Source organism: Heliangelus exortis, chromosome 19 (assembly GCF_036169615.1).
Source record: "Heliangelus exortis chromosome 19, bHelExo1.hap1, whole genome shotgun sequence".
NCBI classification, from domain to species: domain Eukaryota; kingdom Metazoa; phylum Chordata; class Aves; order Apodiformes; family Trochilidae; genus Heliangelus; species Heliangelus exortis.
This window is the reverse complement of record NC_092440.1, coordinates 5,912,186-5,933,390: the sequence shown is the minus strand read 5'-3', so window position 1 is coordinate 5,933,390 and position 21,205 is coordinate 5,912,186. Positions and strand designations below refer to the sequence as shown.

The following is a 21,205-nucleotide window of genomic DNA, read 5'->3' as shown; positions in this document are numbered from 1 at the left end:
GTGTGATCAGACAAGTACTTGTGATCTCCCCAGAGCACCTTACAACATTTTCTCTAGGAGCTGTATCTCAGCTGAGGGAGCAGGAGCTGTGTGGGAGTTCTCATTATATGAGGCAATATAAAGCAAAATGCTTCCCCTGCCCACTGCCCTAAGTGGTCAGTGCTGCAAGAAGAAATGATCTGTTCAGGTGTGCCTCAATTTATTTCCTTACTGGGAACAGTTTTGAGTAAGTGAATTAATATTGAAATGAGTAAATGTATTTAAACCCTCATAAAAGGGTAGTTTCACTCATAAACTTGTAGCAGAAACAAAAAATAACCTTCACCTTCAGCCAGGACAAGAACTAACTGTGCTGCCATGGACCTTGGCTGAAGGGGACTCGGCCTTTTTGGAGAGCCAGCTCTGCATTTACATCATTGCTGGGATCCTAGAGGGAGGGATGTGTTAAGGCAGCAAACCCCCACGTTTGGAGGGTTTTGTTATCTCCTGTATTGAACTGTCAGACCCAATGGTCACCAGATTACTTCATTGTACAGCACCATCAGATGCACACTGAATTGTTTTAGGAGCTTTTATTTAGTATGACAGGGGGAAATGTAGTGACAGCACAGCTTGGTTCTGCATGATCTGGTGGGGAAAATGAAGGGGGTAAGGAGACCCATCCCAAATTCTCCTGATCTCTGGTCCATAAAGTTTAATGGCACTGTGACACCTCCTGGAAGTGCTGTGAATGGTTCATGTGCTGTTGTCAGTCTGCACTCAGGGGAACAGGAATTGCATTCCTCACAAAGAATCATAAAAAGTTGGGGTTGGAAGGGTCCTTTAGAGATCATCTGGTCCAAACCCCCTGAAATGAGCAGGGATATTTGCAGCTACCTCAGGTAGTGCAGGCAAGTGAGTAAATTTGGTTTTACTCACCAAAAGTGAGTAAAATTGGACCCAGACACCATGTTCTGGGTAAATGGTGGGTCTGGCCCAAGTCCTGGTGCAGGAAAAATTAAGGAAAAATAGGTTCTTTTTTGTTTAGTCTTTGAAGAGACACTGAAACACTCCCTATGAAGAGCTGTCTTGGCATTAGACACTGTGTTTATTAGATACTATGTTTTTCTACCTATTTTTTTCTTAAGCAGTTCCACCACTGCCCAGCAGAATATTAAGATTTTAACTTCCAGGCAGCAAAACATTTTTACACAAAGATGAACATTTTTCCAAAGTGTATGCATATTTTTGCATTCTCCGCTTACATTCAGCACCTTTTTTTCCACAAGGGCCACGAACGCTGAGTAAGGCCACGTTACATTCCCAAAAGGAGCCTGCAGAAAAATCAAGGAGCGTTTTTTTTGTGCTGAATAACCCAGGAGCTTTTATTAAGGTTTGGGCGAGGAAAAGGGGAAGGTCAGGGAGCGATCGTTTTCCTCACAGCCGCCAGAGCTCCCTCAGGGCTCGGTGAGGGGGACCCGGCAGGAGCTACAGCGAAAACTTAAATACAATTAAATTTAGCCCGGCGCTGAGTGCAGGGGAACAGAGCAGCGTTCAGACACTTGGAGGCAACAAATATGTTTTGTGGGAGCTTCGTCCAGCGCTCAGGATCCCAACGCCGCTCCCAGCCTCTCCCGCGCTCCCCGGCCGGCCCGGCCCCGGAACGCCGCCCGCCGCCCGTGTTTCCGCGGGGTGAACTGTCGCCGAGACACTCGCACCGGAAAAGTGCCGAGTCCGGAGCGTTCCGGGCACGGAGGGGTCGGAGGGGTCCACGGAGCCGCGTCCCGTAGAGCCCTCGGGCTGAGCCGGCGCCATGGGGAAGCGGCAGCACCAAAAGGACAAGATGTGAGCGAGGGAGGGCTCGGCGGGGCGGCGACGGCGGAGGACTCGGGGGACTCGGGGCCTGATGGGATTTAGGGAGGGCGTGGAGGTGCTGAGGGGAGGATCTGAGGGGTGCTGGGGGGAGGGTCTCTGGGGTGCTGAGGGGAGGGTCTCTGGGGTGCTAAGGGGAGAATCTGAGGGGAGGATCTCTGGGGTGCTGAGGGGAGGGTCTCTGGGGTGCTAAGGGGAGAATCTGAGGGGTGCTGAGGGGAGAATCTCTGGGGTGCTGAGGGGAGGATCTGAGGGGAGGATCTCTGGGGTGCTGAGGGGAGGGTCTGGGGGTGCTAAGGGGAGAATCTGAGGGGTGCTGAGGGGAGAATCTGAGGGGTGCTGAGGGGAGGATCTCTGGGGTGCTGAGGGGAGGATCTGAGGGGAGGATCTCTGGGGTGCTGAGGGGAGGGTCTGGGGGTGCTAAGGGGAGAATCTGAGGGGTGCTGAGGGGAGAATCTCTGGGGTGCTGAGGGGAGGATCTCAGGGGTGCTGAGGGGAGGGTCTGGGGGTGCTGAGGGGAGAATCTGAGGGGTGCTGAGGGGAGGATCTCGGAGGTGCTGAGGGGAGGGTCTGGGGGGTGCTGTGGCTGCCGGTGAGTGAGTTGCTGTCTCGGCAGGTACATCACGTGTGCGGAGTACACGCAGTTCTACGGGGGCAAGAAGTCAGGTAAAGGAGTGATGGGTGCCCCCCAGACTGACTTCAGGGGGGGGTCACCGAACTGGAGGTGGCTGCTGAAGTGTGCAGTGCATCCTCTGGATGCAAAACTTTCAAATGTTTGTCACTTAGAATGCTGTGTAAAGCTCTGTTGTTTGGTTCTTTTTCTGTAAACAGACCTCCCACGAACTAATTTTAGGCGTCTGTCGTTTGATCACTGCAGGTAAGACAACAATTTTATATTGCTGGTATTAAATCATAGCACCATAGGATCATGGAATGGTTTGGGTAGGAAGGAACCTTAAAGATCACCCAGTTCCAGCCCCCAAGCATGGGCAGGGACAGGGACACCTTCCACTAGATCAGGTTGCTCGTTGGCCTGCCAGGGATGGGGCAGCCACAGCTTCCTGGGGCAGCCTGTTCCAGTGTCTTCTCACCCTCACACTAAAGAATTTCTTCTTAATATCTAACCTAAGCACAACCTTTTCCAGCTTAAAATCATTACCACTTGTCCTATCACATCATGTCCTTGTGAAAAGTCCCTCCCTGGCTGATTTATGTATTATTGTGTACATTCCAGTCTTTAAAATCTTGTAATCCAGGCTTGAATCCACTTTTCCCTGGTCAGAATATACATGGTCGACCAATCAAGCAGTGATTAGATAGATAGAAGCAATATTTATACAAAATTTTTGAATTGATAGTTTTCTGCTTGAAGTGCTAGAGTGAGAGGAAGGAGTTAGTAGAGGTGGGTTATAAATCCTCTTATGAGGTCAAGAAGTTACTGTCTACATTTGAAAAACTAATGCTTCTTGGCTAAAAGCTGGGTGGATGAAGGAGGTACTCAATGTGTTTATAAATTATTCCCTAGCCTGTCTCAGTGCAAAGACAGTGAATATTTCTGCTTGAACCATCTTTTGTGGGGGTGGGGCCCAACATGGCAAAGGAAGCAGACTGGGGAGGACTGCAGAAGCTGCCCTGGTGTTCCATGCTGGCAGCTCTGAGTTACTGAACTACACCTGTTCCTTCTACACATGTTGTTGTTAACCTAATTAATTTAGGATCAGGTAATGGCTATTGCTGGCTACTCAGTGTTTTCATTGGTATAGGCCTTGCTTTACTGTTTAAGTGAATCAGCCAAACATTATTTGCTTCTGTCATTATGATTTTAATCTGATTTTGCTCAAAGGAATTTGTACTTTTTCTTCTAGTTTGTCTCTGCAGCCATTTGAATACCCAGTTTGCACACCAGATGGGACAGTCTTTGACATCCTGTAAGTTACTGCCTGTACTAAGCTTTACTTTTGTGTTGCTGCTTGGTTACAGCTGTCATCATTTGGTCTTAGCAATTTGAAAAAATATTCATTCCCATCAAAAAAAAAAAAAGAGATTTCTGGTAGCACTTGTCTCTTATTAATCCCTTCTCTTTTCAGGAGCATTGTTCCTTGGATCAAGAAATATGGAACCAATCCTATCACAGGAGAAGTAAGTAATGATGGGTGTGTTCACATGATGTGTTTGCTTTCCTTATGTTCAGTTTCCTGTTTAATGAGTGAAACAAAAGTGCCTTGATAAAAGAGAAAGGAATTGAATGGGAGTACTGTTTTGTAGTATCTTATTTGGAGATCAGCTGTGGTGAAATTAGTGCACAAGATTTATCAGGGTTCTCTTTTTACCTTAAAAAAAGGGCTTCTAGATTTGAGACCTAATATCCCTTCCTATCATCCTGCTAAGGACCTTTGTAGTAGAAAATAGTCAGCCTCAGACTGTGTGGAAGAAAGAGGAAAACATTGTATTAATTTTTTTATGTGGGTTGTAAATAACACGCTAGAGGAAATATGCAGTCAATTTATATAAAATCCCAACATTTTTTGCCTTTCATACAGGTGTAGCAGAATTAAAATCTCTATAGGTGGAAATACAAGCTCCTCTGTTACTGCTGGTGATGCCCAGAAAGCCTCACTGGTCAGTGCTGGAAAAGGCACCGTGCTGCTGCCTCATATAAGCAGAATTCCAGTCCATGCAGGACTCTAAGCTTAAGCTGCAAAATCTTTTGTGTTACCTTGACAATGTATTTCAGAAAACTTCTGACCTGCTTCTGTCATGATAGTTCACTGTGAGACTGGGATTTCATATTATGATCTGCTCCTTAGTGGCTTTTCTCCCTTTTTTCTGTATAAATGGTAATTTTGAAGGGATGCTTTCTGCAGTAAGTTGTAAAGCTCCAGAAGTTGTGTGAAGTTCTGTGAAGTTGTAAAGCTCCAGATAAATATGAAATATTAGGAAGGTTTTCACTTTGGAATTTTTTTTCCCCGGTGTCTTAAAAGTGAGTGCATTGTTTGTGAAGGCACAGAGGAAAATTTTAAACATAAATGGTTTGATGGTCTGAAATTTGTTTTCATTCAGTAAGTGTGGTTACTTTTCCCGAGCATTAGGTGGCAGCAATTGCACAGGATTGTTCGCTGGTTTGCAGATGGCTTTGTGGTATGAGGTTACCTTTGAAACCTCTGGTCTTTGATTAAAGATTTTTCCTAGCAGAGAGATACAAGGAGAAGCTAAATACAGATGCAGCATTCCAGAGTCTGAGCATGAGCAGGGTGTCTGATTCTCAGTATCTCCAATTAGAGCAAACTGCAGGTGTGTTTGTGTGATGGAAAGATGATTGAAGGTCTTTCTGCAGACATGAAGAAGCCAATGTATTGTTGAGAAGGAATGGAATTTCACTCAGTTAATTTGTGTTCACCACCCTCCCACCACTTTGCTGGTCTGTGCATTCACTGAGAGTTTTGGGATGTTGCCGTGTGGGTGAATTATGTTTTTGTTGTTGTTCAGAGCAGCTCTCACTTCAGACTGTGAACTATGGTGGGGTTTAAAATTTCTGTGTGTAAACCAGTATCCATTTATGTGAAACAAACCACCATTGGCTTTTGTCTAGAGTTTCCCATGAGCTATTGCAGAAGGTGGCTTTAAAATAGTTATTACCCTTCCTAATAATGCTTTGAAGTGAAAAATACTTCTGCTACTACAGGAATAATTTTGGAAGAAACAGTGTATCTCTTGCAGCTGAACTGCAGCCTGTCAGATGGCACTGGCTAACTCACTTTTCCTGTCAGCTTTGTAAGGACACTGCCCTGGCTGATGTTTACATGAAAATTGCGTAAAATGAAGAGAGAAGTCATAGTTAGCTCATTCCTTTTTATTGAGAACAGCACTTTGGCTTCTTGGGCTTGCAGATAGTTCAGGCTTGCCAGAACATTTCACATAGCAGTGATATGACAGCAGTGACCAGCATGCCCACACAAGTCAGCCAGCTGGGCTCAAGAGTACCTGTTTCCAAGAAATTAGATTGGTCACAGCATGTCTGGTGTGTTGGAATCTCAAATATGAACAGATGATAGATCTGCATGGAGGTAGCAGTGTGTCTTTTGACAGGAATTTCAAGGAATTCCATTCTTTGTTGCATGGATATGTTATATACGTGGGTCAAGCTATTTTTTTGCTTTTGCATTGTGATGTTTCTGATATAAACACTTCTTTTTTTCCACTCTGGTTCAATGGCATTCTAACTGCATGTGGGCAGGCCAGATTGTGGTGTACTTCAGCTCCATTTGAGACTGGCTGTGTATCCTTGGGCAAATATATCCTTCCCTGTCTCAGGAGCAGCTATAGTGTTTCTCCCTTTCTCCCCTTTTTCTGGGGAATTTAGTGCTTTTGAACAGTTGAAAGTCACTTCTCTGGTGGTTGCTTCTAAGGCTTTAGTCCAAAGTCAATTTTGTGATTGTTTCAAGTGCATTTGCTTTTAAACTCATAGAGAGGGATCACTTGTGTGAAATGTTTCTTCACTGTTCAGAGCCAACTAAAATCCATGTGTCTGCTGATCCTGCATAACCCAGAGAGCCAGTCCTCATGTTCAGGGCCACTTGCAGCTCTGCAGGAATCAGGTTAAGAGACCCTGTGGTGGATGTGTGAGGCTAGGAGTCACCTTTCTCTTGTGCTAGGATCTAGGCCTGCAGGCCAGAGAGAGCTTTTTTTTAAGTGTCACAAGTTTTTAGCTTCTTACTGGGTTAAATAGGAAAATTTGTATACATTCTGAGGACTTTTTAGGGTTGCAAAAGCCTTTTGCTTGGGCTGCCTTTAAAGATGATGATAAAAAGGAGTCTGGGACATATAAAGAAGTAGTAGAAAGCAGAGCTACTCCTGTGGAAAGTGAGGACTAACTTTGGAGTTGGAAGGCTGAAAATCTCTGACTTTTCCCATCTGCCTTCATAAAAGAGAGAGCTGTACCTGAGGTTTCACTCTGTGTACAAGATAAATATTTGATACTGTTCTTCCACATTCTTAATCCTGTATTTACCAAACAAAAATGACTTGAGCTGAGATTATGAATAATATTATCAAATAATTTTGGTGGTACAGGTGCCTGCCTCAAGCCTGGATGATCCATGCTTTGAAAGCACCTAGAGACACATCTTACCTGCAGTGCCCTGCACCAGTAACAGAACCTGTAGTGGGCACCTCCTCCCTCCAGCACTGTTCATGTAGGAATGTAAACAGTGCCCATTTTAAAATTATTTTTTTGAAATAAGGTTGGTAGGGTGATGCTTGGCTGAATAATTACAGGCACTTTCAAAATCAATACCTTCTTACCCTCATAAGGAAAATTTGCCCTCATGTCTGTAATTTCAAAACTTTACATTCTCAAATGTATTTATATGTAATACATTTAAATGTATTATATTTTAATGCATAATGTAAGTAACTGTAAATACATTTAAATTTATTTGTTATCTAATTCTTCTACCAAGTGCTGGTGGCAATTGTTAACTTCATTATATTGTGGAAGCATCATTCTTTTTCAGTTTAATGAACTAGATTTCAGTCAGTTTTTGTACTGAAAGAAACTTGCTCACCAGCTCAATGGAGAGGATATGGAGATGATTACTTTTTTTACTGCTGAATTAGTTAATCTCCCTTTAAGAATGAGCAAACAATGTTACAGAACTTTGGTTTATTTATTTTTTTTTTAGCAACTAAAAAAGTCTTTGGCTGCCTAAATAAGGGAAATCCTGCTTGAAACGGATGCAGAAATTAGGGCAAAGGTGAAACTTCCTTAAACATAAGTGTTTTTACCATGCACATATTTTGAAAACACATACACAGAAATAAAAAACACTAATTGTTTTTTCACCAGAGAAGTGAACATAGTGAGAAAGAGGACTTAGGTTTTTTTGTGGGTTTTTTTGGTTTTTGGGTTTTGTTTTTTTTCAGTATTCTGAATAAAGAAACTGCAGCTCATCAGAAGTGTGAGAAATACTGAGTACTGTCAGAACAGATGTTGAAGTACAGGGTAAGTTTCAGCCAAGGCTTTATAGTTCACAACAAATTGCTCCCCACCTCTACCAAATAAACAGCCCAGGGCCTGTGTGTTTTAGGAGAGAATTCTTGTAAGTGGGTTGCATGAGCATCACACATTGCTGAGTCAGAGGTGAAGAGATCAAGACCACAAACAAAACTCATCCAACACTGAACTGAGTGGAAAGGGTCTCCAGCCTGAAGAGGGGAAAGGACAAGTTTGTTTCATGTGAATTGTGTTGGCTAAATCAAGTCACTATGGCTTTTAACTCGGTTCATGTGGTCTGTGTGGTAATTTACTGCAGACTGCTGCTTTAATTGTGTTACTCCAGGTGTGTTTCTAGATAATGAGCAGCAAATAATGGATATCATCAGTCAAGGATCTGTGGTTTGAAGGTCACCTCTTTAATGCTAGCATAGCTGTAGCTGCTGTTGAACACATTGTTAGGAAAATGTAAGAGCTGTAGATAATGTTCAGTGTGATGCATTCAGAGTCCTTGTCTGGACCCTTTTTCAACATGGGAATAATACTACTTTAGGATTTTGGTGGTGTTTAGAGATAGAACACTGCAGCAGGAGGCAGATCTTCCTTGTGACTTTTCATCTTTTTCTCTTGAAAAGATTGAGATACTTCTAAAAATTCAGAAGTGAAACATATTCCTCATTTGGTTGTTTGTTTGTATGAGATGGTGTTGCTGTTTTGTTGTTTGTTTGGGGTTTTTTTTGGAGGGGTGTTTTGGTTTGGTTTGGTTTTTTTTGGTGGGTTGTATTTCATTTTATTTTTTTAACTTTTTTTTTTCCCACAACTTGGGAGCACAGCACTTGAAATCTAAGTAGTTTGCTACTTTTTTTTCTTGGGACTTTGGAAATGGGTGATCATTTAGACAGATTAGTAAATTCAGGTCTTGTAGCATAACTGATGTAAAAATGAGTATTTCAATTCTTCTCTAGAGAATGCTTTTCACATACGTGTTAGAAGAAGTCAACACATCTTCAGTTTTGAAATTCAAACTATATTTATTGATTTGTCCAGTCAAAGCCTTCAGGTGTTGCATAGGCTTAAATGTCAATTGCCCTTATTTATTTCCCTATTGTTAAACTTGCCATATTTATTCCTCTACATTTGAAGTGAAGGATTTTTTTTCTTGTTTATTTGTAAGAAAAGTTTCAGTGAGGAGTGAGAATAGTTTTATTCTGGATGAGTAATAGGTTGTTACAGAGCAGAGAACAAAGCTTACAGAAATAAAACCAAGGGAAGCTTTATTGTTGAAAAATTATTAGGACAAATCCTGCTTAGTTGTTTCATGCTTTTCAGAAAGAAGGGTGAAATGATCAGAACAGAAAACTGGAAGATTCTCTGAGGTCTTCAGCTCTCAGTCAGCTTTGCAATCTATGTGCTCTGTCTTGAACCACTGTTTGCTTTCTTCCTTCTGTGACTGCTGAGAGGTTCTTCTAATGGTTTTTCATCTGAGAGATCTTCTGAAAAATTTGGGTTTGACCAGCTTAGTCTTGTTTGTATTTGTGCTAAGAATGTGCTTCTCTCTGTTAGTGTTTACAGCTGTGTATTCAATGCAGTGGAATTTTATCCTTTTTTTACATTTTCTTATTGAGAGCTATGTTTTCCTGTCAGATGTTTCTTCTGTCTCCAGGTTCTCCATAGCCTAAATGGCCACTGTTGTCCTTCTCCACATCTTTTTGATCTTACATTCTTTGAACAGAATTGGTCTTAATCATACACAGTATAAATGCTGGCTGAATGCCTGCTACAGTGATGGGAATATTTTCTAGTCTCCTTCTGAAATATTTGGTAATACTTTGCTGTACTACAAAGTAGCAGAAGACAGAAAACATTTTCAATATTTGTGTTGAGACATGAAGGGTGCTTTCAGAATATGCTGATTTGCTGCATTTTCTCTTGGTAGCTTGGGTCATTTCAGAAGCAGGTACTTTCTTATCTGCAAGAGTTAGCCAGGATGAGCAATGGTTCTTCCTTTTCCCTTTCTTTTTCCAGATGAATGTTGCTGCCTGTGTTTCTGTGGCCTGCAGCAGTCTTTCAGGCAAGGGTGGTTACAGCCATCATCATTAAAATCTCCTTCCAGGTGCTTTTTTGTCTGGGGGCAGCAGACACAGATTGCTGCTCCAGTGCCCAGAATCCACTTTGAACCACATGAACTCTTCAGAATGCAGCAACTGAACTGTGTCGTCTTACCTCATTTGCTTCAGAAATTATTAGCTTTTAGTCAACAGTCTAAATGAGTTAATATTTGACTAGTGACCATAAATTTTCATGGCTCCTGGATAGAAACATATGAGGACATGATTTCTGCCCAGAAAAATGATCAGAAAGTTGTGTGTCATAACTGGAAATGGTCATAAAACACGGGAGGGTCAAGGGGATGAGGATCCCAGTGAGACTTGGAAGATGACTCCTTTTTTGTTGGGTTTTCTGAAACTTTCCTACTCTCTTGTGGTTTTCTTCCAAAGCTGCTTTGGTGTGTTTCACACCAGTGCATCCAGCACCAGGGGGGGTTTGCCTTTATCTGTCCTAAAAGGGGGATTTATTTTTCCATTCCCTATATCTTTGGGAGACAGGGTGAAGATGAGAGGTTTGTCTGGACATAATGTTCAAGTGTCTTATCAAAGGAGATGTTTAAAAAGCCTCCAGTGTCACAAGTGACTGGCCAAGCTGCTGTGCCCCCTTCACACTTTTGCTGATGAGGATTGTGGTGGTGATGGGCAGTGTTTTATCCCATAAGCCAGCTCAGGACACAGGCAGATAAATGTGTTCAACATTATTTCCCTTACAGCAAGAAGTATTTACATCTAGGTTTTACAGACCAAACAGATGGTCTCTTTTTTGCCTTTTCTGTGTTTTGGTGGAAGTGTGCACATTGTATGGGGTTTTGTGCATTGTGACACTGTGAAATGCCCTAGTGTTAAATGAGATGCAGCATGAGGTTTTCCACAGCTCTTTATTTGCCTCTTTTCACTGAAACTGGAGACCAGCTTTTTGCTGCTTCTGCAAAGTTTTGTTTTCCATGAGTCTTGTTCTGTTTGGCTGTGGGTCTCTGGACTGATAGATCTCTAACTGTGTTAGGACTGCATGTTTAATCTTGCACATGAAACTCTGTGTCTTTTTCTCATGGTAGGGAAACATTGCTAGTTTCTGTGAGCCACGTGTGTTTCCAAGCATATCTCTATGATTCTCTAGGCAAGGCTTTGGTGACCATATGGTGTCATATTAATTAAAACTGAAATATGGAAATAGAGTGGTCTGCAAATGGGTAATGAAGAATCTTTTGTGTCTGTTTCCAGACCAGTTCAGTAGTAGATGAAAGCTGCAGTTAAACAGCAGCTTCATGGAAGAATGTGAATCTTTTTAGCATTTGGTAGACAGTTGGCCATGTGATAAATATTTATCATTTTTGCTGCTGAACTAAACACAGAAACGATACCTTGGATCGTGAGGTTATTTTGGCCCCTTTGCTGCTGACCCCAATTTTTTCATTAAGTATTAAATTACATGAAGAGGTTTTATCTTGTTAAAACAGCACTGCTGTTTCCAATTACATTCCCATAATACAGACTTGTTGAGGATTTCAAATGCCTTTTGTCATCATTAAATCCATTTCCAAGATCTGAAATAAGAAACATTATATATGGAGCTACTCCAGTGCTATTCATTCAATTCATATCACCCTGTTTCTTGAAGGCTTTATAGCAGGGAAAATTCCAAGAGAGCTTCTTAAAATGTGAAATGATGTGCAAAGAGTATCATGTCTCATCTTCAAAGGAACCAAAGAATTTAACATGAAATTCACTTGATGATGTTAAGCTGAATTTTGTCCTTGATAGACTACATTGTGCTTTAATATTAGTATATGGTTTGGCTTTTTCTTCTATTGGAGGCAACTCCAATAGAGTTGTTGCTTGTTTTGGTGGGATGAGAACCTACCAAATGGCCATGCCAGCACTGGATGCTTTTGTCCTTGTGTTGTCAACCAGTTCAGACATGAGACATAATTTTTTTCACCATGATAGCTTCACTGGATAATTGAGTGTTCTTGCTGGAGGTCCTTCAGGAGACTGTCAGATCCCCAAGTGTTAAACATATCATCACTATCTCACTGTTGATAGGGTGGGAAAGTGTGTATTTACTAAATACAAGTGTTGCTGTACGTCTCCCATGTGTGGGTAGAGTATAAATTGATCCCATTTAGACTGCTTTTCAGGCTGCTATGTATCCAGCAGGGTCAGACCCTCATTAACAAGAAGAACTTGCAGCCACAGAGCAAAGAGATGCAGAGAGTGTAACTAATTGATGTGCAGGGATTGTAGGTCATATCTTCATGAGACACAGAGTGGTAACAGAGAATGATTTAATTCCAACAATCAGTATGCTTCATCTGTGAGCTGCCACAGTGCCCCACTGACCTAGGCCTGGTAGTAACCTCTGCTTTGGGTATCAATAAAGGATGCTGCCCTTTGGGATCCCCCAGGAGCGAGTGCTGTGGGCTGACAGATGAGAGCATGCAGGGCAGTGAGGCTTCTCCCTGCTGCAAGAAAGTAGGTCATGGCCAAAAGTAGCCTTGGCTGCCTTTGTGGAAGTGTGCCTGTGTGAGAGAGGAGTCAGCTGAGAAAAGAGCTTGCAGGGGTTTGGGGTTTGTTTTTTCAGCCCTTCCTTGCTGTGGAGCAGCTGGCACCATGTGCTGTGAAACACGTCTGCTTTCCAGTATTCTTGCACAAAATATTTTTAGAAATGAATGTGCAGCCCTTATTTCTGCTAAGGGGAAGTGGCACATGATTGTGGCCTTTCATTTTAGTTAAGAATTTGGAATTTTAATTAGATCCACTGTTTTTAATAAACATTCTTTCCTTGCTTTCTTCACTGTAGATTGGCTGAAACTGAAACTGGTTGGTAGGTGTGTGTTTGGTAAACAAAGGTTGAAAGTAATTTTGAACCTGAGCTGGGTATGCAATATTTGAGCTCTCATGCTTTATTATTAAGAAGAAATATAGGAAAACAAGTGCTTTAACTCATTTTAGGACTCATTCTGTCTCTTCCTGGGAAGACTGATGCCTGTTTGTGGCATAATGGTCATCTCCATGGAAACAAACTGTGTAATGGTGCTTGGAAAGATTTGACTTTTAAGAATAAATAAAAGCAGATTCACCCACATGCAAAATATCCTTGTTTTCATATTAAATTCAGAACTTGAGGAGGGGAGGAAGACACAGGTGTTCAATCATGTGCCCTCTGTAACATATAGATCTTTGAAAACTGGACCTACTGAAAATCCTGGCATGCAAGCTGGGCTCTCTTCTCAGCTACTGCCTGCTCTTGGGCACAGAGCTGACTTTGTAGGCCATCACAGGTCTTTGTAGCAGATCATCACCTGGTTTTGCTGTTCTGGTGCTCCTGAGGTTTCCTTTGACAAAATACTAAATTCCCCTCTTGTGTTCCAAGCCTTAGACATTAAACAAGTTCTCACAATATTTTTGAGGTGTCGCCCTAATTATATTTCCCCCACATATTTTCTCATAAACAACTCTTGGTCCATTTCCATCCCTTTTCCTTAACACATTGCAGAAACAACATCCTCTATCAGCAGGAAGTTCCCTCATGATACAGTGTGGGAGTACTCAGCATGAAGCTGTTGCCAGCTGAGCAAAAGTGCAGAGCTGCTCCAGAGGGCCTGAGCTGACATGCCAAGGTCACTTCTTTAGCACAAGCTTGACAGGCAGCACTAAAAGTTTGCAGTGTTCATATAGTATTTCAATATAGAGTTCTCATCCTGGAAAAAGACTTGAGGCAGTGCATATATTTCAATTCCTATATGAAAAAAAAACAAACCCCAACTTTTAATTCACTGTTGACATGTAAGACTGTTTAAGTGCTGGTGCCAGCACGAGCAGCTAATGCTCCATGAATAACTGCTGAAAACTAATATTTTTCCATATTATGGAAAGATGTGACCTGAAATACCACACAATTTCCCTGGGTAGAGAGTAAGAGTCCTAGGACTTGGCAGCACTTCTAATGAGACATCACACACTGACAGATGAAACAGCAGATGAATACTGCAGCTTTTGCTACCTTTAAAGTCAGTATAGCAGTTTAGTCTGTCTTTTCTACTAAATTTCTGTCAAGGTATAAATATAAATGTTAAATCACATTAAACTGCTTCTTAGGAAAACCTATCCATTTTAGTTTAAAGATAATCTGGTCTTATGTTTAAGGGATAAGTCAATTCTGCCAGGAAGATAATTTAAAGGTCTTCCTTCAGATTATTGTTTCCAGTGGTCATATTTCTAAAGAAGCTGTTTCTGGAACATAATTTTTTGGCTGTTGCACAACATGTGCACAGATGGATGCAGCTTTGTGTTAATAAGTTGTTTAGGTTGAACAGATCTGCCCAGGATCATATGTTCATTTTGGCAGCTCTGCTTTTCCCCTACTATTTCTTTGACAATTTTGTTCTAGTTAGAAGAAAAATAAATGAATAAAGCTCTGTGTTTACTTAGTCATTTCAGAAAGTGGCATTGCCTTTTCTGTCTTTGTACATCAGTGGTGTGCAGATGTTGGGGTTTGGGTTGGTTTGTTGCTTTATTGGTTTTTTGGGGTTTTTTTGAGACTCCACTAAAGAAAACACAGTGGCATAGGTCTTCTGTTGCTTTACTTAATATAACCTAACCAGGCCTCTTCCTTCCCTTTCCATTTTATTTCTCCTAATCCTCATTGCTCTTCTTGCTAATAAACAGGGAGATGGTTACTTTTCTGGCAGCACAGGAGCCTGCCAGTCAGCTGGAAACAATTTGAAAAGTGCCTTCCTATAAAGGAATGAGTCCAGCTGTCATAATGTGTACTCTCTGAACCAAGAATATGAATTCTGATTAGGCAGAAAAACCCCACTGACTTGGTTTCACATGATTTTGCTGTTGCTCTCAGCCATAATGATTGAACTAGCAGTGTTGACACTGCAGCTGGCACATCTCCACTGGTTGCTGTTTATAAAGAGCTGTCTGGGTTATAAAAACCTCCCTAATCTGCTCAGGTGCATGTTTTGAGAAGAGACCCAATTGTTTCTTCTAAAAGGCCTGTGCTGTGTGTGCTTTTAACAATCAATTTGGCAGTGAAACTGCCTCTGACAGCTGATATGATCAAAGAGTTTTGGGTTTTTTGTGTCTGAGATCCTGACTCAGGCTTGCAGCTTGCTGACCTGGGCTTTGTCTGCAATTGGGTGCTCCAGTCAAGTGTTACCTGCCCATCCTGGCTGTGCTGGTGGGATGACCCCAGTTGTGTCATGCCCAGTGGTGTGCCCAAATCACCACTGACCCTGTGCAACAGCTGTCACACGTGTGTCTGTCCTGTCATCTTACTGAAGGTGCACTTGTTTTGGGTGTGCTTGGATGTCTTAAGGCTGCAGAGAGGGAGCAAGCAGCCTTATAAATCAGAAGTGTTTGCCAGCCCAAGAGCTCTTCTCTCCCTGGGGTCAGAAGCTCCTTCCAGAGAGAGGGCAACTATAGACATTGTTCTGATGAAGCATGAGAGAGCAGGAGTTAGCTCACTCTGTGGTGTCCTCTCTGGAGTTGGGGAACATTGCCCTCATTTTATCAGCCTGCAGATCTCCTGACCTCAGCTGTCACCTCAGTTCTCTCTCCCATGGAATTGTTACCTGGAGATTAACTGGCTGAAGTTAATCCCCTCCTGGGACTCCCTTCATGTCCCCAAGTGCCTCTCTGGAGAGTCTGTGCCTCTTTTTCTCTGTATTATTGCTGGTTACCTTATGTGCACTGCTACTGGTTTCCTGAGGTAAAAGAGAAATCACAGTTAATTCAGAAAAGGTAGCAAGCTTGATGCCAAAATGGTTGCTGGCTTTATGGCTTTTATCAGAGGTCCCTTTTTAATCGTCACCTCTGATCAGCAGATGATCTTTGCCTCTCAGCTTTTTATGCAGACTCCCCTTTCAGTTAGAATTAAGAAAGTTGTGCAATTTCTGGAGCCTGTTCACTCTGCTTAGCTCTGTACTCTGTCAAGCTCCAGCACTGTAAATAAACAGATCCCAGTTCTCAGGCTCGGTGAACCTTGTTTTTGTGGGCTGTCTGTGACTTAAGTTCCCAGGGTTCTGATGAGTCAGACAACTTGCTATACGTTTTTAATAAATTACATACTATTAAAATCCTAATACTGATGCTACAGTTTCCTTTTATTTCCATGGTTAGATTCTGTTGTGAATAATTTTTTTAATGCTTCATTTTCTTTAGAAACTAGATGCCAAATCACTTATAAAGCTGAATTTTGCTAAAAACAGTGAAGGTAAGTGCAGTATTTTTCTGTGGGTTTTCTTTGCTTTCTTAATGAGTATCTGAATAAATTCTCCTTTGTCATACTCATGGTAAAGTTACGTAGTTTGTGTTCTCTATCATGGTTTTTATTTTTTGAGTAGAATAACTGCTTCTTGTGACTGACGTTCACCTTTAAAGGCCAATTTCTGTTAGTTTTTTTTAAACTGGGGAGCTGTAAATTATTCAGCAATTTCACTTTACCATAGCTGCTATTCCATGAGGTGCTGTTTACTTTAAGGAAAAAAATCAGAAACAGCTAGATTTCTAGAATATATTATCTTTTCTCTGTCTTGCCTATGGCAATGTTTGCTGCTTACTTGATTTTGAGCAACCAGACTGTTAATAAACAAACATTTTGTTTATAAAATAAATCAGACATCTATAGGAACATGTGGGATTTCATGAGTAAGAAGACACAAGAAAGCAACCTCCAATTTTATTTCTGCAGGGTTAAAAATATAAAATCTTCCATGTAATAGAAGATGCTAGGCATGAAAGAGGAGAGTGGAGGTGAAATAATCTTTAACCAAGCAGATAATGATTTCTTTGAAATGAGAGTGGCAAGCATTAGGTGGGAATAGAATTTTGGAGTATCTGTCTCCTGGTGTCATGAAAGTCCATAGACTTTGAGGTCTTTTCTCTAGACAAGATGGACTTGTTCTGCATTTTGTGTTCCATCTTATCTCAAGAACAGGGTGTTAAAAAATGATCAGTAGTCACTGTGACCAAGGTTTTGGAAGATTCTTTGTGTCAGAAGCCTTTTCCTTAAAAAAAGTGCATTCTCTGTCATTAACTGGTCAAGGCAGAATGCAGCAAAAGAGGAAAAGAAAAATGTTTTATTTCTGCCTATCTGCAAACTTTTCTTTGAACATGTTGCAATGGATGTAGCCATATACCCCTATATGGTAAAAAAGACATCCAGATACTGCAACAACTTCTATTTAGGGATCCCTCCTTGGCTGGGCACCTTCTATCCAGAGCAACAAGTGTGTGCCCTCAGCAGCTCAGCTTTTGCTAGAACTGAAAACATGGTGACTTGCTCTTTTTTTATGCAGCTGGAGTGAGACCTCACATTTTACCAGCGTGTTTTTGTATCCATCAGTTGGGCAATACCTTCGTGCCACTTCCCAAAATCCCTTTCTCAACTTTCTCCTGAATTTCAGTCCCTTGTGGCAATGGCTTTCCTTCAGCTCTGGTGGCATTAACAGAAAGAGTCCTCTGCCTCGTTAGCCTTTGCAGGTGCTGGGAGCAGTCTCTGTTCTGGTCTCCCTGCTGGTTTTGATTTTCAGATGGTAATTAGGAAAAAAGAACTAAGGAGGCCCAGATTAGTTCAAAATTCTCACCTGAAACCCCAAGCCCAGCAAACTGATCAAGTATTAATAACCTTCTTCAAAGTGGCTTCTGCTGAGATCATCCAGACATTTTTCTTTCCTTATAAATTGCCTTCCATCAGTTTGCTTATTGACATGCTTAATATTTATGCTGACCCTCCTGGGAAAATTCACAGCTTGATTAGAACAGAAGCTGGGTTCCTTATTGAATAATGTGTTCAGATTTAATGGCATTCTGCTTGCCACATTTGAATACAAAATGCTCTCCTCTCCTAAAAGCACAACAACTGCTGTGAACTTTTTTGTTTTAGGTAGTCTGAACTTTTATTCCTGGTAACAACAGTGAAAAGGGAGCACTGGAGACGTTACTGTGTACAAGCTTATGCTATCCATAGAGTTTTGATTACAATAATAATAATAATTTATGTTGTGGTATTTCATAGATAACAAGCAGGTTGGTCAAATTTCTTTGTTGGGGAATTGAAGGCAGGAGGTTTCAAAACTGCATTTTTGTTGCTTGCTTCATTCTCTGAAACATTACCTTTTCTGATTGGTGCTGAAGAATTCAAGCATAGTTTTAAAAAATTAAATATATAGAAATTAATATATAAATTAATACATAAAATTTATATATAGACATTAATATAGAAGATAATATAGAAATTAATATAGAACTTAATATAGAAATATTAGTAGAAATTAGTTACTTCAAAACAGTTATAGGGACTTAATGCCAAATTTAAAGTTCTTTCCCCTCTCTCAGGTAAATACCACTGTCCAGTTCTGTTTACTGTGTTCACCAATAATTCCCATATTGTGGCCATCAAGACGACTGGGAATGTGTTTGCTTATGAGGTAGGTTCTCTGTTGCATTTCATTATTAATATTTTATAATTGATGTAATTCCTTCAGGATCACAAAATGCTTTTGAAAGGTAGGTATGTTTTATTCTTTTTCTACAGTCAGGAAAATTAAAGTACGAGGAGATTAATGACTTAACAAATTGTTGTCCAGCTTTTGCCTTCAAAGTATAAAAAAATAAAAAAAATTATCTAGATATTTTTAAAGCTTTTTCCTAATTTAATCTGTGTGCTCTGAATCTTGTAGACCAAAACAAGTACCTTTTATGAGCTCAGTTCAATTAATAGGTAAATCTTCTGTTCTCCTTCCTCATATAGAGTCATCACCAAAACAAAAATTGCCACATTTCCATTCATATTAATGAATAAAAAAGAATATTTTAACTGGGCCTGGGGAAAGAGCAGATAGAATGCTTTAGTGAACGAACTCCACTTTTATTTTGTTTTGTGAACATTTTCCTGAACCCAGGTGGAATTTTAGTTGTGACTTGTTTGCATAGTCCTTACTGTAAAAACAAAGTTTGTTTATTTTTCAGTAGCAAATAAATCCTTCAGTTAATGGATTCACACACAGTGTTGTAAAAAGTTTGAACACTGAAGCATCTGTTTTTTCAAATCTGTTGGTAGGAAGTTCCCCTAGGACTTTCATGTGCTGAGAAAAACAAGCTGAAACCATTGCAATCAAGGAAAAGGCTGGATTCATCCCATTTTGAAAACTTCTTGTGTTGTAATTGAGCTATCTACATTCCAGCTGAGAGAGCAGTGAAGATTAGGTTAATATAAACACATTATCTGTTCCTTCTATTACTTGCTATATTTACACGTTAAAATTCAGCTTTTAATTTCTGTGTCTTTGGCCTGGCTGTTAGGCAGTTGAGCAGCTGAACATAAAACCAAAAAGCTACAAGGATCTTTTGACAGATGAGCCCTTCACTCGCCAGGACATTGTGACACTGCAGGTAAACTTTTCTGCCCCTTACATGTCTTATAATACAGCTTTTTTGCAGGGAATGAAAGGTGGTTATGTACAATGTAGCAGGAATCTAGAATAACTGAACGTTGTGTGTGTCTGGGAGGTGGGTAGAAGGGGAACTGCTGTATTTTCATTTTTATCCAGATGAGCCACAAAGATGCTGTATAACTTAACACATGGTAAATCTCTTAGAGTGATCTAAAAAAGTCAGAACTTCAGAATAGCTGAATGCTATTACTAGAATGGTTCTCTAAATGTAAAATGAAATAAGCAGCAAACCAGAGGATTTTCAGTAAGTGTTGGCCTAGAATGGTTTTTGTCTGTATAGATACCACTGTTGGTCTTTTACTGATTTTAATAGTATTAAAACAGTTAATTTCAGACTGTAAAAAATAGTTATTTACAGGTGAACTTTAGTATCAAAGCACCTAAAGCTTTTGTTTAAAAATAGGCATTTTTAAGTTTACATGATTTTGAAATAGAGGGAAAAAGATTCAAGGATCCTTACTGGAGTCACAAGTTATTATGCATCTCATGAACAGTAAATGGCCAGTAACCAAGACTAATGCAATCTAATTTGAATATAGAAATATTTTTCACTTATGTCTAAATTTATACGAAATTTATCCCATCTTCTCCACTCCCCAGTACTGAACAGCATGTTTATAAATAATTTTCCTCTATTCCTTTGGGCTTGTGGCTAATCAAGCTACTGTAGCAAAGTAAAATGTTTTTAATCCAATAGAAGCACAAGCCATAGCTTTTTCAGATTGAAAGCTCCCAACAGAATGTTATTTGCATGTAACTGCATGGTTGCTAATGGATTTGGAGTGGAAAAAAAAAGATAACATGAGTGACTAAAAATGATTTTGAACAAATAATTGAAATGTACAGTAATTTAAGAAATGCTTTGGTATGTTTTATAGGCGTGGAATTGAATATGTGTATGAAGAATGTGTTCCTGTTATACACCTAGCTTTGATTTTTCATAAAAGCAAACAGATGCTATAGTCCCTTAAATCTCAAAATGCAACAGCTAGTAATTTGGTTGCTCTCTGTATGTTTGGTTTTTTTGTATTTTTCATCTTCATTCTGTTCTTGACTTGTTGGGTTTCTCTCTTGCTTGGAGGTATATGTCCATTAAGAGCAACTCAGTTGTAGGTGGTAGTTGTCCAGTCACCAGTACAGTCATCCCACCAGCCAGATACGTGGCCTGTACATCCCTCATGTCCATGTAGGATGATATTTGTAATGCACAGATAGATTTGTTCTTCTTAATTAAAAAACTCATTATGGATTGGTGCTACCTGAACTTCTGTAGTGTAGAATCTTGTGGTATACTCTTCTTCAGTATGTTTAAAAGTGGGACTGGAAGAGATTTTGACTGTCTAAATGTGCTACATTTTGACACTTCATCTGATTAGATTTAAATTATTATTTTTTAAAAAATGTTTCCAACAAACAGACTAAAATGGCTTCAGGGTGCTAAATGAGTAGAGCCATTTAATGCACCACACAGCACCCACTGCAAACTTGCAAGTATTCTCTGATTTCTCCTAACCAAATGCTGCCCTACCCTGACTTGCTTTGTTGAGGCCAGAATGCAATCTAGAATGTTACAACTAGCCTGGCTATTAGGATTGCTTATGTTTATGTGGTAGAGGAATCTGTTGTTATTTTCTCATATTATTTTCTTCATATAAGTTGTTAAAAGACAGACAAGCTATAAGCTGTCTTATTGACAAGACTGCAGGCAGCATGGTGGCTTCACACTGCCAAGCTCTACCACCTGTGGCTTTGTTTCTCAGCCAGAGTTCATGACTGCAATCTGTTGTGTT

At 40.5% G+C, this 21,205-nt stretch overlaps 1 protein-coding gene across 1 annotated transcript in view; it reads left to right on the top strand.

Moving 5' to 3' along the window:
* Nucleotides 1-1,686: 1,686 nt before the first annotated feature.
* Nucleotides 1,687-21,205, top strand: part of PPIL2 (peptidylprolyl isomerase like 2) — a 63,364-nt gene continuing 43,845 nt past the window's right edge. Inside the window, exons 1-8 of the mRNA XM_071762841.1 lie at nucleotides 1,687-1,824; nucleotides 2,468-2,517; nucleotides 2,683-2,728; nucleotides 3,717-3,779; nucleotides 3,939-3,990; nucleotides 16,123-16,174; nucleotides 18,298-18,389; nucleotides 19,264-19,353. Coding sequence (XP_071618942.1) covers nucleotides 1,793-1,824; nucleotides 2,468-2,517; nucleotides 2,683-2,728; nucleotides 3,717-3,779; nucleotides 3,939-3,990; nucleotides 16,123-16,174; nucleotides 18,298-18,389; nucleotides 19,264-19,353 — 477 coding nt within the window. The 5' untranslated portion in view covers nucleotides 1,687-1,792. The remainder of the gene's footprint in view (nucleotides 1,825-2,467; nucleotides 2,518-2,682; nucleotides 2,729-3,716; nucleotides 3,780-3,938; nucleotides 3,991-16,122; nucleotides 16,175-18,297; nucleotides 18,390-19,263; nucleotides 19,354-21,205) is intronic.